This window comes from Balaenoptera borealis (assembly GCF_965194805.1).
Source record: "Balaenoptera borealis genome assembly, chromosome: 16".
Lineage (NCBI taxonomy): Eukaryota > Metazoa > Chordata > Mammalia > Artiodactyla > Balaenopteridae > Balaenoptera > Balaenoptera borealis.
The window spans coordinates 40,195,945-40,212,396 of record NC_138872.1 but is presented as its reverse complement, the minus strand read 5'-3'; the positions used below and the strand labels follow the sequence as shown (position 1 = coordinate 40,212,396).

General features: G+C 36.4%; 1 protein-coding gene across 6 annotated transcripts in view; it reads right to left on the bottom strand.

The window, feature by feature from the left end:
* Positions 1 to 16,452, bottom strand: part of SPTLC3 (serine palmitoyltransferase long chain base subunit 3) — a 127,764-nt gene that overhangs the window by 82,133 nt on the left and 29,179 nt on the right. For all 6 annotated transcript variants that reach the window (XM_082359072.1, XM_082359073.1, XM_082359069.1 and 3 more), the window contains 2 exons: positions 9,716 to 9,870; positions 8,926 to 9,074 (listed from right to left, as the gene is read on the bottom strand). In XM_082359072.1, coding sequence (XP_082215198.1) covers positions 8,926 to 9,074; positions 9,716 to 9,870 — 304 coding nt within the window. The remainder of the gene's footprint in view (positions 1 to 8,925; positions 9,075 to 9,715; positions 9,871 to 16,452) is intronic.

Here is a 16,452-nt window from a genome sequence, read left to right as displayed (position 1 = left end):
TAAAGGAAAATAAAAAGGCTTGAGAGAAATGCAATGAAATCTCATTGATCAGAATTTACAACAGTTTAGTCTGAAAGGAGCTGGCACTGTCTATGAATAAAGGTTTTGCTGTGTAAATTAAGAAGGTAATACTAATTGAGATGGAGACCTTTATAGCCTATTTAACTGAATCCATTACTTTAAAGCATATTTATAGCATTGATTTGCATCAAATCCTGTTAATTAAAATTGCTTTTTTTAAAAAAAGAAAGCAAGATCTCTACTTGGTAGCAATTTCTTAGAAACTGCTATTTCCATAGGAATTTAAAGCTGATATTTATTTGAAATATGTTTTAAGTTACACATTTTGCAAATTCAGGCTGGCCCCTTCTTCAATATTTAGGTCAGCAAGATTGCACATTCCTGGAATCTAGGTACAAAGGTTTGAGAAAGAAACCCAAGAAGAGCCTAAGTACTCTGAATGAAACAATAGCAGAGAACTTGTCAGGTAGAGAAAGAGGGAGACACACTGTCTAACGGCTAACAACAATGTTCTCAAACTGAGAAATAGAAATTTCAGGGAATTTGTACATAACTAATGTAAAAATCACATTTGAAACCTGAGAATGGAAAATAATATCCTATTATATCCAGTTTCATTGGTTCCTAAGTCAATGTGTTCTTTCTGATGTTTTTAAGATGAAAATATTTCAAGCCTACTTCTTGAAATTGCAGCTATAATTTGAAAGAAGGTTCTCAACTAAGCAGTTTTTAGGTAGACGTACTACTCAGGTTTTCCTGATGTGATGAATCAAGCACAAGGCTTTCCTTCTCAAAGGAAAAATGTCTCCACATAGAAATGATCTTTCATTGGCACAGAATTAGTCTTCTGGCATTCCATGAGTTTGTTTTCTTAGAAGTGAACTTCTGACTAACAGTTGCTAGGTGAAACTCTGGCATCACTTATAGAGCATATAGATTTAGATAATGTACTGTTACTACACATCCACTTTTAACCATCCAATGCTTAGGGAAAGAAAGACCAAGAAGCTACACTTCCTTGTTGACCAAAAGCAGAGAAGAGGGGAGAAAGTGAAGGAAGAAATTTCTACATATTGAGGTATAGGGAAATCATTCTGGTTTATACATGATTTAACAAACTTTATGCTAACTAGAACAATCTGTCTATGGCCTGTCAAACATGCATTGTACATCTGATTTAACCATTTAGAAAAGAATGCATTTAAAAAAAACAAAACAAAATGGAGTAACTGTAGTTCAGGCATCTAAAATGGACCCAGGCAGCCATTGTGGATGTGGTTTCAGACATGTTCCTGCATCACTGAGACTTGAATTTTCTGAACTTTGTCAAACTCAAGGACACCACCAGCCGTCCTCAAAACAATATCAGCTAAGAGCTGCCAACTGCAAACTTACGGTCTCACGGTCTGCCCTTGTAACTATGCAACCATTTCAGACCTCAATCAATCCTTACTTAAAAACACGCTTACCTCTTGCCAGTTCTAGTTATAATTCTTGATAAAAAACTCATGTAACTAACTAGAATCTTGCAATTTTTGCCTTTATAAGCCTCCCGCATTTCATAGACTGGCGGGTTACAATTCTAGTGCTTCTTGAATTTGTGTCTCCCAGGCTGGCTATAGTCCTCAATTTGGCTGGAATAAAACTCTTTTCTACTCCTGCTATAGATTGTTTATTGATCCTTTCCATCAACAAACAGAAACAAAAGCTTCTCTCTAGTTTGCCTGAGTTTATCCTTTCCTAAATTTGGAAATCTGGACCAGCAATGTGTGTCAGAATAGACTCAGAGATAAAAATCAAATTGCTTCACTGATTTCTGGGTGTATCTTACCTACTTTCCAGTTTTTATTTATAGGCTCCATCCCCCAGGTATATGTGGTATTCATTCCACACAAGGTGAAAGACCATTGCATTTTGGAAACATTTTGACAATTTGGTCAAGAAAGTCAGCCGTGCTAGATAGTTTCCAGTGGTTCCCAAAGTGTGGTCCCCAGAGCAGCAGCATCAATATCACCTTGGAACTTGTTAGAAATGCAAAATCTCGGGTCCTATTCCATACTGACTGCATCAGGAACTCTGTAGGTGGGACCAACAATCTGTGTTTTTCCAAGCCCTGCAGGTGATTCTAATGTGAGCTAAAGTTTGAAAACCACTGGTTGATGGTAAAAAATCCACATAACCTGCAGCAGAAACCCTCCAGTACACTGAAAAAATCTGGTCAGTCTGATTCAGTGGTAATGTCTTAGAAGTACTATAACTATTTTCATAAGACTGTGCCTTCATCTTAAGCTCCTGGTGACTTTTAAGCAAATAATTAAACCAAAAAATGTGAGGTCATTGTGGAAAAAATAGAAAATACTACACAATAAAATATAACCATCTTTATCAGTACAGATATTCATGTAAAATATATTTTTAAAAGTGGACTCATAATATACATACTGTTCTTGTTTTAGTCTCTTAACAATGTATTTTCTTTTTTTATTGAAGTATAGTTGATTTATAATGTGTTAATTTCTGCTGTACAGCAAAATGATTCAGTTATACATATATATGCATTCTTTTTCATATTCTTTTCCATTATGGTTTATCACAGGCTATTGAATACAGTTCCCTGTGCTATACAGTAAGACCCTATTGTTTATCCATTCTATATATAATAGTTTGCATCTGCTAATCCCAAACTCCCACTCCTTCCCTCCCTCACCTCCCCTCCCCCTTGGCAACCACAAGTCTGTTCTCTATGTCTGTGAGTCTGTTTCTGTTTCGTATATAAGTTCATTAACAATGTATTTTCCATTTTACAGAAGAGAAAATTGAAGACTAGGAAGGTGTATATAATAGTTTATCTCAGGTCCTAGCTAGTTAAAAGTAAGGACTAGGATTTGAATCCCAACAGCCTCATCCCAGAGCCTTTGCTCTAAATCGTGGTGCTGAGCAACTACATTATAACTTTGTATGGCTAAATAATATTATGTTAAACAGATCTACCAAGTATATTCAATCACTTTCCTTGCTGGAAATGCCTCATTTCCCCAATTTTTCTATTATCAAATACAATGCAATGATTATTCTCGATCATACATCATTGAATACTTACTCAAAATTTTCAAAGCAAAATTTCTCAAAATAGAGTTGCTGAGTTAAATGGTTTGCAGTTGATACATTTTCAAATTGCCCTGCAATTTACTCTGTCAGTAGTATAAAAGGGTGCCCTTTTCTTCACTCCTTTGAAACTTTGGGATATTATTTTCTGTCTTTTGCCAATTAGGTGAAAAATGGTAACTCTGTGTCTTAATAATTTTTTGATTATTTAAGGGGCAGAGTATTTTCCACAAGCTCATTGCCCATTTATATTTATTTATTTTTCTTAATTGTCCATTTATGTACTGGATCTACTTTTAAAGGTAAAATTTTCATTTAAACTAGAATATACATAGAAAATGGGAAACAAATTGTACATATGGAGCTCTATGAAGTTTCATAAAGTGAACTCACATAACTGTATCAAAGTTAAAAAAAACAATATGAACAGCTTCCAGGAAGTCCCTTTTTGCCCTCTTTGTCACCATCCACCTCCCCCAAAGGTAAAGTATGCATTCTAAACAGGAGTGATATTGCTCTCAAAGAGGTGAAAATTGGTTTTTGGAGGGGGAATATCTTACTCTATTTATGTGTAAAGCAGAGATATCCATGTACTACATAAACAAATATATAGTGTATCTGTGGTATTAAAGTATCATGAGAGGAAGTGATAATGAAAAAAAAAAAAGGTTGAGGGACATCACACTATCCTACTCTGTTGTTTTGCCTGTTTTGAACTTTGTCAAAATCTTGGCCCACTTCTTAAACTGGGATGTTCTTTTCCTTTTGATTTGTAAGCATCTTTACACGTTAAGAATATTAACATTTTGTTAAATATATGTGAATAACTTTTTCTAATTTTGTTCTTTGACTTTTAACTTTGTTGACATTGTTGTTGGTTTTTGTTTGTTTGTTTGTTTTGTTTTGTACAGCAGTTTAAATTTTTCATTTTGTTGGATATTTTCCCTCCATGTTTCTGGGAGAGCTTTCTCTGGTTCCCTGGAGTGTGAGTACACAGTAGACTACTGTCTGAATCAGGCTTGTGAAATCTGAAGGGCAAACAGCTGTGGCTACTGGTTGGGTTGGGAGCAAGCTGTCTTTCCTAACAGGGAGAGTGCCTGTTTTCCATGGACCTGAGTGGCCTGTGTTGCATGGAGTGAGCCTGGGCATCATTTAAAATGCATCCCTGCTGTGTAAGAGGGCATTTTGCCAGGTGAGGTGAGTTTTGCTGGAAAGACTGGAGGTCATTATGGGTTGTAGAATGGAGGGATGATGAGAAGGAACAAGCTAGAGAAGAGGCTGCTGTGGTCTGAATGTTTGTGTCCCCCAAAATTCATATATTGAAAACCTAATGTCCTAAATGATGGCATTTGGAGGTGGGGTTTTTGGGAGGTGATTAGGTCTTGAGGATGGAGCCCTCATAAATGGGATTAGTGCCCTTACAAAAGAGGCCCAAAGAGCTAGCCCATCCCTTCTGCCATGTGAGGACACATACAAGGAGAAGTCTGTAACACAGAAGAGGCCCTGCTTGACCATGCTAGCTCCCTGATCTTGGACTTTCAGCCTCCAGAAAGGTGAGGAATACACTTCTGTTGCTTATAAGCCACCCAGTCTGTGGTATTTTGTTATATCAGCCCAAATGGACTAAGACACAAGTATTGCTCACGTCAAGAGAGCTGCAGTCTGACATTTCTAGCAGGGCCTTTACCAAGGAACACACACAAGTGCATCTTGCATTTGAATTGTCTGAGTAGTTTTATTCTGTTCATTTGTTCATTCATTCATCCATTTAGTCATTCACTCAGTTTCAATTTTATTTATATAATTATTTCTGGTGGTGATTGCTTTTGTTTTTGCATTGAAATTGCAAATGCATTTGCAATTTACCTAAGTGCAACTTACCTAGATACAATGTGTGAGATAGGAATCTGGCTTATTTGCTTATATGATCAGCCAGTTATCACAAAACTAATTATGATATAATTGATCCTTTTCTAGCTGATTTGAAATGTTTTTCTTTTTAGATACAGATGAGTGGACCAAACTGTGTTTGTCTCCAGACTTTCAGTTGAGACCCCCCACCACCCATCTTGTCTATTAATGTCACTGGATTGTGTTCAATTTACATATTCATTTTAAGGAAGATTTGATTGAATTGTAATACTGAGACATTCCCTTCTAGGATATTGGTGTCTCTGTTTCTTTCAAGTATTATTTTAGGTCTTCTATAAAAATCTTACAGTTTTCTTCAAATAGGTTCTAAACATTTTCAAAATAAGCTTATTCCCTAAGTCTGTGCCATTTTCCCTCATATTTACTAATAATATTATTTTCCCTAGTATATCCTCTTATTGATTGTTGATTATAGACTTTCTGAATTTTAAAAATTGTTTTTTTTTTTAATAAAAATTTATTTATTTATTTATTTATTTTTGGCTGTGTTGGGTCTTCGTTTCTGTGCAAGGGCTTTCTCCAGCTGTGGCGAGCGGGGGCCACTCTTCATCGCAGTGCGTGGGCCTCTCACTGTCGTGGCCTCTCCCGTTGTGGAGCACAGGCTCCAGACGCGCAGGCTCAGTAGTTGTGGCTCACGGGCCTAGTTGCTCCGCGGCATGTGGGATCTTCCCAGACCAGGGCTCGAACCCGTGTCCCCTGCATTGGCAGGCAGATTCTCAACCACTGCACCACCAGGGAAGCCCAAAATTGGTGTTTTTTGAATGTAGCTCTTTATTGAATTCTTTATTAAATGTTTATTATTTCTAATAAATTCTTGATAGTTTAATATGTAAAATGGAAGAAAGTGGACTAAAACTCTGTCTCTCCTGCTCAGCAGCCCCTCATCTCTACAGTGGCCTCAAGAACAGCCCCTCCTGAGCATCACTTTACTCCTCACAGATCATGGCTTAAAGAATAGAGAAAGGAACAACCAGATCATCTACAAATAATGGTTAGTTCACCTCTTCTTTTATTGCACATATATTTCTTATTTTGTCACATGGTAGTTATTCAATAAATATTTATTGATGTAAGGAGTAAAAAGTAAATGAATAATTATATTGCCTAGTACTTCCAAAGGTTATTAAAATGATGGTAAAAACACATCTTCATCTTTTCCCTGACTCAAAGTGAAAGCTTCTAGTAACTAGAAGTTTCATCACAAAGTGTAGTACAAGTCTCATTGTTTGAAGTAGATATTTTTTATTCCATTCAAGAATCTCCTATTTTTATTCTATTAAAAGTTTTATAAGGAATGGATACTGAATTTTATAAATGTTTTAGTGACATCTATCAAGATACTCATATGTTTTCCTTTTTGCATCTTTCAAGGTTACAAATTTTCTTATTGAACTCACTATCCTTATAGTCCTTGCATAGAACTACTTGATCATGGTATCATGTTATTTGACTATACTGTTGAATTTGCAATGTCAATTTCTTGTATAATTTTTTCCCAAGTAATATTGCCTTATAATTTTCCTTTTATTAAATGCTCATTTGTCAAATTTTGGGATCAGGGTTATGCTAGCTTAGTGGTTGTCAACTCTGGCTGGTCATCAGAATCACCTCTAGTGACTTATTAAAATTTAGGTGCCTCAGCCCAATAGAAATTACTCTTCTCTAATTTATAAGTTCCTGTTTATATATTTAATAGTGCAATACTTTTGCTTTCCTTTTATTCCTTACTCTATTGGTGGTTAGTTTACTAGCTTTGATCTTACTTCTTTAGTAAAGTACGAATATACATTTTCCTCTGAGTACACAACTAGTTGGATCCTATGGTGTTCTCATAATTGTTAGTTTCTAAACATGATTCATTTCCCTGTTAATTCAAGAGTTACTTATGAGAGAGCTTTAAAAGTTTCAAGTGATTTTTAAAAAGGGTTCATTTCTAATTTTGGTATTAATTTTTAGCTTTATTTCACAGTGGTCCAAGAACGTGACCTATGTAGATTTCACTTTTTGGAATTCAATGAGGTTTTCTTTGTGCATAATATATAGTAAATTTATACGAAAATTCAATAAATATTTAAAAAGATATCATCTACTGGTAATATGTTTTAAGGTTCAGCGTTCAATATATAAATATTAAACTAAACTCAGCAATTACATTGTTAATGTCTTCTGTGTCTTTATTTGCTTATTTTTTTGTCTTCTTCATTTTTCAAGGACTGGGAGGAACTTTAGGGTTTCCTATCACTATTTCATTTTTTATTTTTCTCACTTCTGTTTTTAATCAAGTATGTTAAGTTGACCCATATGATTTTTGAAGCCTCCCATAATTCATTGCCTTACTAATTTCCAGTTTGTATAGAAAAATAAAGAGCCATATTTGTCTCTGCTGTGTTACTTAATGCACAGAGGCTGTAGGAGTTGCATCAATCTTCATTATGGGCTCTCCACATAATTTTTATAAGGTGAATCTCTCCTTATGTTTAATAGTTCATACATTAAGCTTAACTTCTGCTTTCCTTTCTGTTTGCATTTGCACCACACCTTTAGGTTGTTTGTTTATTTTTAAAGTTTCAGTTTATTCTTCACTTGAAGCTTAATTCATATGAAGGAAGAACAAGCAATTCTGCATTGACTTTGCATTAGGGGTGGCTGCAGGAATGTCTTCCATTGTTAAATCAATATATTCAAACAAACACCTTCCACATACAGCAAAATTAAATAGTTCTTTCCAGTAACGAAATTCAAAGATCATATATAAAAATATCTTGCATAATGAAGTTTATGCAAGAGGAACAAGGAACAAGCTTGCCACAGGAACAAGCTTGCTCCGCTCATCCTCCCGGAAGTGAGGGGAGCAGAAGTTTCCTTCTCGAAGATCTTACTCCTCTAAGAGAAAAATGTTTCAGCTAAAAAAGAAATAAATAGGCAGTCCATTTCATCTTTCCCATTCATTCATTCATTCATCATTCATTCATTCATTCATTCAACACAACAGTCAATAAGACCCATTCCTCACTTCATGGAGCTTATGTTGCAGGAACAGAGACGGGCAATATACAAGTACAAAAGCAAGATCAGTGATAGGCATCATTAAGAAAAGTGGGAGAAAGAGCCAAATCCAAAGGAGAAGTTGTTCAATGGGTACGGAGCTTCTGTGATACAGGAAGAATAAGTTCTAGAGACCTGCTCTATCACACAGTTCCTGGAACAATTCTGTACTGTGCCCTTGAACATTTGTTAAAAGGGTAGATCTCTAAATGCAGAATTACTAGGGTTTCCCCTGAAACTAATATAATAAGTCAACTTTACTTCAATAAGTAAAAATAAAATAAAATTTTATTTAGGGGAAAAAGTAGAAAAAAAGATCGATCTCATTTAAGTATTCTTACCACAAAAAGGAGGGCGATATGACACTTCCTGAGGTAATGGATATGTTTATCACCGTGATTGTGATGATGGTTTCACAGGTATATGCATATGTCCAGACTCATTAAGTTATATATACTAAATAAGTACAATGGTTTTCTTTGAATAGCAATTATAACTCAATAAAGCTGTTAAAAAGAAAAGTGGAAAAAAAAAGACCCAGAAAAGGACCAGATGGAAGAGGCATTATAGCTGCTTTTTTAGATAACGTGGTCAAGAAAGAACAATTTCTTTTTTACTCTGGAGAATTAAAATCTTTAAAAACTGCCTAGTAAGCTCATAATGTTTGAAATTTCCAAAAAGACCGTTATATACCTCTTCCTTTTTGTGTTTTATAACAGCATTTTGAGGCACACAGTCTAGATATGATCTAGATTTGAGAGGTAACCACAAGGAATCTGAGACCCAACTGGAAAAAAATTTCAAAATAGTGAATGTACGTACCCATTTCATGTCTGGTGCTGCCCACTCCCAGGCCATACGTCTCTAAAGCATCCTTTACTGTTTTCATAGATTCATCGTACTTGGCTGCTAGGCCAAGGAAGTTATAGGAACCCATATTGATGACATCTTTGATGATTCTTCCAGTAAACCTGCAGAGAGAAGGGCAGGTGAACACAAAGGGCTTTCTCATTTAATATCATCCTAGCGCCCCAGAAAAGACTCTCACAAAGAGACCTTGGGTTTGGCCCAAGTCACATCTTTTCTTTTTGATTTGCCTTGTTGTCACCACAAAATGATTTGTCCTTAGAGGAGAGTCACCTCATAATGAGGCTGGGCAGAGCATTGGGAAAAGGTTTCCAGGCCATGGAGTATTACTCAGCCCTGATTTGTCTTGGGTGCTTGCTTTTGTGACACATGTGCTCTGGTTTAAATTTCAGCCGGGACTTTCTAAATCAGAAAGAGCCATGGTCATCACTGGCTCCCTCAGCAGGAAGTAGGAGGGTACAATTTGTCAATAAAGCTGAAAAGGACTCTTCCCGGCTGGCTCTGTGTATCCTGCACCTTCTGCCATTGATTCCTCTTTAATCGCAATACAAGTAAGCTGCCCTTGGCAACTTAATTACTGTGACTTCTCCCATTGGCATCATGAGGGCTTGCAAAGGGCTGAATGATGGAAGAGCAGCTGTTCCATTGCTTTGTGTTTTTTTTCAGATCTGTAACCTGGTGCCCATGCTAGAATTTCCTTGAAAGCATTTTCTTTCAACCAAGCCCCTCCAGGTGGCCGCCTCACCTAAATGTCCAGTTGTAGTCATCTGACACCCTCTCCATCACATCGAACAGAGCCCCCGGGGCACTGCAGATTGGCCTGTTCCAGTTGTCTCTGATTCTCATGTAAAGGTTCCGTGTATAAAAATTCTCAAAGCTTTGATACAGCGGCACAAAATCCTGTTATAACAGAGGCAGAAGTTTACCTTTGGTCTCTCGCTTTTTGTAGTTCATTTGCAATTGAACACTAAAAGACGTGGAGGAACCATGAAAATATTCCATCTGCAAATATTTTGAGCAAGGTTCTTGGGTAAGGGGTTGGATGGGGTCCACAAATAACTGTGAGTCCTCCACCTCCAAAGAACTTACCTTTTAGTGGGGGAAGTAAAACCTGTGGCAAATAAAAGTAACAAAAATGACAGCAAAATACAAGTCCCCAAATGAGTGCTGGAGACAACGAATCCCAGTGTTCCTGAGAGGGAGAATTGAGCTTGGGAACCTTCTTAGAATTCAAGAATAATGCCATTTGCCTCAACAGGGATGGACCTGGAGATGATCATACTAAGTAAAGTAAGGCAGACAGAGAAAGACAAATATCACATGATATTGCTTATATACTGAATCTAAAAAAACAAGAAGACACAAATGAACGTATTTACAAAACAGAAACAGACTCACAGACTTAGAGAACTAACTTATGGTTACCAGGGGGGAAGGATTAGGGGGAGGGATAGATTGGGAGTTTGGGATTGACATGTACTCTCTGCTATATTTAAAATAGATAACCAACAAGGACCCACTGTATTGCACAGGGAACTCTGCTCAATACTCTGTAATAAGCTAAGTGGGAAAAGAATTTGAAAACCAACAGATACATGTATATGTATAAAACTGAATCACTTTGCTGTATACCCAAAATGAACACTACATTGTTAATCAACCGTACTCCAGTATGAAATAAAAAAAAAAAAGATCTGGTCCAGAGAAGAAGCCCTGCTTTGAGGGTACAGTTTTCCTATTCTTCTGCACCGGTGAGCTTCCTGCCTCTGTGTGGGTGTATTTTCACCCCAACCCATTCCTTTGAGCATCAGTGAGGTTTCTTCAGGAGCAGTCAATGCCTTCCAAAGGTCACTGTCCTCTAGTCTCCGGTAAGCCTCCCACAGCTTTGTAACTATACCAAAAAATGAAACTGGACTAGATATTGCAAAGACAGAAGGACTGCAATGGGATGTATCCTTATCTACCTGTAGATTTAACTCATCACATGGCCTACTCACTATATTTTTCTTCCTGACACAAAAGGCTAAATGTGAGAGTGAACCCCAGGCCACAAGGACACAATCATTTTTGGGAGCAGGATATAGGAGGGTTGAACAAAACCTAATAATGCAGCCACAAAAGTGCCTTTGTTTCTCCTACAATATGACACTCTTTCTTTTTCCACTGTTAAGCTTGTAGGGTACCTTATCATTTTCCAAGTGTTATAGATATATCAATCCTACTTTTATAGACAATTCAACAGAAAGTCAGAAAATCTGAGTGGACAGATTGGGATTTGTACCCAGTTCTATAACCAATGCTCTTTTGAATAAATCATGCTGCAGGGATAGGTATTTAAAAGGGATTGAAGAGAACATATCCATGGCACATTGAAAAAAATACTACCAAATTTGGAAGCATGTCCCTTCTTTTTTTGATTTAACTACTTGCCCATTCAGTAGCAAATAGAATCATGGATTTGTAGAGAGAGAAAGAATCATTATCAAACATAGTTTTTCATTTGTGCCTACATTGATGCTTCTGTTCTCACCTAATATTTCATTTTTTATCATTATTTCCTCTTGAGAAACAGCTGTTTCTCCTACCAGGGTTGAGCTCAGAATAATAATAAAATATGTTTGTGTTTTCCTTTTTGTTGGGAAGGGTAACTGTATTATAGACAGTTCTTTGAAGTATGAGAAACACAAAGTAAGGATGGGTAAATTTAATTTTTCTTATTAAGAAATTAGAGGAAGGTTGAATAAAGATGGCAGATTCAGTGCTTGTATGTATTCTACCAATCATCTAAAAGCCCTGTGAAATGACAAAAAGTAGATACTTAAAAAACAAAATAAATTTATAAATTTATACATCATCAATGAATCAGAAATATTGAAGGATCACAAAAGATAGAACATAAATAAGATCTGCTCAATGCAGAAATAAGACCACAGGAAACCATAGCCCTAAAACATTTGCAGAGAAGAATGGTATGGACATACAATAACTGTAGTGAACCTTAAAGCCAAGAGTCGATAACTACAAGAAGTTGATACCCTGGGTGATTAATGAAGCAATATCTCTTTGTTCTTCTTTTATTGGGTTAATAAGTAAGAAGCAGTTACATTGTCCACAGCACAAAGCACTGTAATGGGCAGCAAGAACTGACTGGAAGAACAAGGCCCTACTGTAGAGAGGTGGGGAGACCACACAGCAAGAACACAAGCCCCTGGTCCAGGCAACACATTCCATTTTCTTTCTACAAACACTCAAGACAGATGGATGTGTAAGCAAATAAGGATTCCTAAATTCAAAAATGAGCATAAAACAAAATGTCATCACCATTACAGGAAAACTAGCACAATAAGAGGCACCAAATTCAATAAGCAGAACTGACATTTAGTGAAAAGACTTCATAGAGCAAACAGAAAAAGAATTTAAAAATATGTAAGTAATGTGTTTAGAAAGACACAACAAAACAATGGATCCTTTTAAAAAATTAAACGTTCAAAAGTACAATGAACACAGCTGAGAAGTAAATTAATAAACTAGCATAGTCAGTTGACTAATCATTCCAGGACAGAGAAAACATGAAGGAAAAGTCAAGAGATATGAAGGGCAGATTCAGAAGGTCCAATATCTCCCTAGAAGGATTTGCAAGATTGAAGGAAGGAGGAGAAGGAGGAGATGAGGTGAAAGAGGAAGAAAAGGAAGTTAAAAAAAAAAGGAGGAGGAGGAGGAGCAAGTTCCAGAGAGGAAGGAAGTTTTGAATCCTAAGACGTAAATAGTCTATCAGGTCCTGAATAGAGCAAATAAGGAAAAACCCATGCCAAGCTACATCCTGGTTAAATTTCTGAAGTCAAATGGAAGAATCTCAAAAGGCTTCAGAGAAGGGGGAAAGGCAGTTTATAGACAAGGGAATATGAATTAGACTGCTTCAGACTTTTCTTAGGTGACAATGGTGGAAAAGAGTATGAAGGAAAATTATTTTGAACTTAAAATCCTATAATCAGCCAAGCCAGCAAACAAATGTGAAGATCCAAGTAAAAACTTTCCAATATATGTAAGGAGTCTTGAGTTTAACTCCCTTTTCTATAATAATTGAGCATGTACCTCAATAAAACAATGAAATAACTATGGAGGAAGACAGATGCCAGAAAAAATAGTGAGTGAAGAAACTGATGGAATATGGTTTAGCCCAAGTAGTTTTATATTTGTAGTATAAAGAAACAGAAACTAAAAATTCACAAATAAATGACAACATGGAGAATGGCTATATGGGAGAAAGAAAGTGAAACTTTATTAAATTCTTCTCCTGGTCAGGGGAAGACTCTAGTTACTAAATAATGGTAACTAAATTCTAAATATATGTGTTAAATATTCTAAGAGAACCATTAAAAAACCAGTGGGGGATATATTATATATAACTTCTTAACAGGGACAAGGAGAAAAAAAATGCAGAACAAAGAAAACTCAATCAAATGTACCGAAAATATGAAAGGAGAAATATTAAAATTTTAAAAATTAAAAATAAGCAACAGAAAATGTGAATGTAAAATATAAAGATGGCAGGAATAAGTTTAAGCAAATGAGTAATTAAAATATTAAGTTCAACCATATGGAATTGCCAATGTTTGACTCTTTTTGACCTATAAAAATAGCAATTTCATATGGTTCAAGTAGGTAATTGCTCATAGGTTATATTATTAAAATACAGAAGCTTTCACATTTGTTTTAAAAATAAATCTATATGCTTCTCATAAGAGACATACATTTCTGAAATTGATGAAGACTGAAAATAGATGACTCTTGAAGAAAAATCAGATATATAAATATTAATATCAGGCAAAATAGAGTACAAGGTGAAAGCATGATAAAAGGAAAAAAATCCACCAAGAACTATAAGAGCCATGGTCTTTTGTGTATCTGACAGTTACATTGAAACACATAAGAAAAAAAAAAAAAAGACTAAGAAATCCACAATCACAGTGAAAGGCATTAATATACATTTCTCTGAAATTATAAGTTTGAGTAGACAAAAAATAAATCTAGGGGATTCGAGTAACATAACAAGTTTATTGTAATAGACCAAAAGACAATATACAATTTTTCATGGCACACGTGGGAAATTACAAGAAATTCCAATACGACTATCTGAGAAGCTGTGACAAGTAAGGTGACAGCATTTGAGCTTAAAATATGAAAATATAAAGAGCTTTCCTATATGCCATCAATAACTAATTAGAATATGGGCTAGGGAAAAAAGATAGTATTCAAATAGCACCATCATCAAAAAATTGTACCCAAATAATAATCATAAGAGGAAATGGTAAAGATCTCCAGCGTATAGTTAGGTGAAAAAAAAGGCAGTCACACAGCAGTATGTATGATATGAACCTATTTATGTTAAGGAAAGGACAGGGTAAGTGCAAGTGAGCATATGTGTAACTAAATGCATGAAAAAGAAAGGAAGGATGAACAAAGAGATGGCTTTTGCTGGCTAGTTCCACAATAAAAAGGAAAGGGAAAAAAAGACATGAGAAGGGGCTTGTCATAAGCCATTCATTTCACACATTGGCTTAGCACTAGTTGATAGACATTAGCAAAGCTCTACCTTATTGAGATCAATCAACCTTGCTACTATTCTTGCTACAAATCTACTTTTGCAGATTCCTTCTTGCTAAGGGAAGCAGAGAGTTCTATATTGTAAAAAAACTAGAAAAATGATTTGACTAACATTTTAATGACACATCAGAAATTGTGTGTGTGTGTTTGGATATCTGTATATTTATATATATCCAAAGAAATGATGACCTGAGGACTCACTGTAGGAGGCTGTAATCTGATTTTACTGATGGTTTTATTTTAAAATGTATTTCTCAAACTTCGATTTTGGAGATTTTTCCCCACCTATGACACACACTCTAATGCTAGATGCAGTCATGGAAAATATTCATTCCTTGTGAGGGTGCATTTGCTATTTAGAAGCAGCCAGAAGGTATCTGGAACCAAGCCTGGTTGGGGAGATTGGGGATACCACTGCTAGTGATTCCTGATGCATTTAAAGCTGTTGATTTCTTGGTGTACTTAATCAAGGACGTGAGGGAGTGAGTCGTGCTGATACCTGAGGGAGGACCACTCCGGGAAGAGGGAAAGGCAAGTGAGAAATCCAAGAGGTAGGTGTGGGTGGGCTGTGTTTCAAAAAGAGCAAGGAGGTCCTAGTGTTTGAAGCAGAGTGATGAGGCTCATAGAGGGGGCTGCATTCTGTAACACCTTGGCTAGTTCTGGCTCTTACTCTGAGTGAGAAGGGAAGGCATTAAAGGGTTTTGGCCAGAGATACCATGGGAACCCACTTAGGTTTAAAAAGATCATGTTGGCTGTTAGTTGAGAAGAGACTGAAGGTATTGAAGTATTCCCATCCTACAAGCTGCTGGCTAATGGGAAACCCCAGGGAAACTCTTTCATTTTGGACCCACCCAGATCCAAACAGGAAGCCCAGTGCTTGGGCTGTTGGTTTGCTTTGGACAAAACCATATCTCATACCCAGTGACCTTCATGGACCCCATCCTTCAAAACACTCGGAAGAAAGTCCCTCTGGGTGAATCCTGCTGTTGTTTCAGAATGCCAAGTGTGGATGCAAAAGAGCAAGTTTTAATTCATGCAAACATTTGGAGATTTATGTTAAAGTTTTCTACAGTTACAACTTGCTGAACCCCCTTTGTTTCATGTGTGAGTAAAAATCTCTGGGGATGGGCCAGAAATGTCTGGGATTTACTTGTAGGGGCGCTGGGACTAACTGGATCTAATGTGAACGTGGAATTGCAACTGATATGTTTTATACCAGCCGGGGCCACGTGGAGTGGGTCTTGCTGAACCTACTATCAAACCATCAGGATTGAGACATGTGGCTGTGCTTGAAGTTTTTAAAATCTCTGACGATGCTTGATATTCCTTTGATTATATTTGCTGACATCCTTTTCTGGATTTAGCAAAGGTGGGCCATGACATCATTGAGAAAGTAACGTATCTACAGATCTTTAATAAATTGCAGTTCAACCCTAAAGTTGCCTTTGAAGGGTTAAAGGAAGAATTTAAGCAAAACGTTGAAACGTTATATCTGTCTGGGTTGTCTTTTTCCTTGTTAGTGTCTTGTGATTATTAATGAAGTCTACTGAGGTAGCGGGTGCTCTGGATCTGTGATTTTTTTAGTGCTCTCTTGGAGGGAGATTTTGCTTTTTTAATTCATTTCACTTAGTATTACTGATTCAGTAATCAAGTAATGGGTATGCCACTACCATTCTCATTTCTGACCAAAGTAGAAATTTGGGATTATCCTGGTTTCCTCCTCTGTCTTATTTTCTGTACACTCAACCACCAAGACTTGTTGATTCTACCTCCTAAGTGTCTTTATAATTAGTTCCTTTTTCTTCATTCCATCTGCCTCTTCCTCAACTCAAGCACATATTATCTCTTCCCTAACTATTACAAGGCTTTTTACTGTCA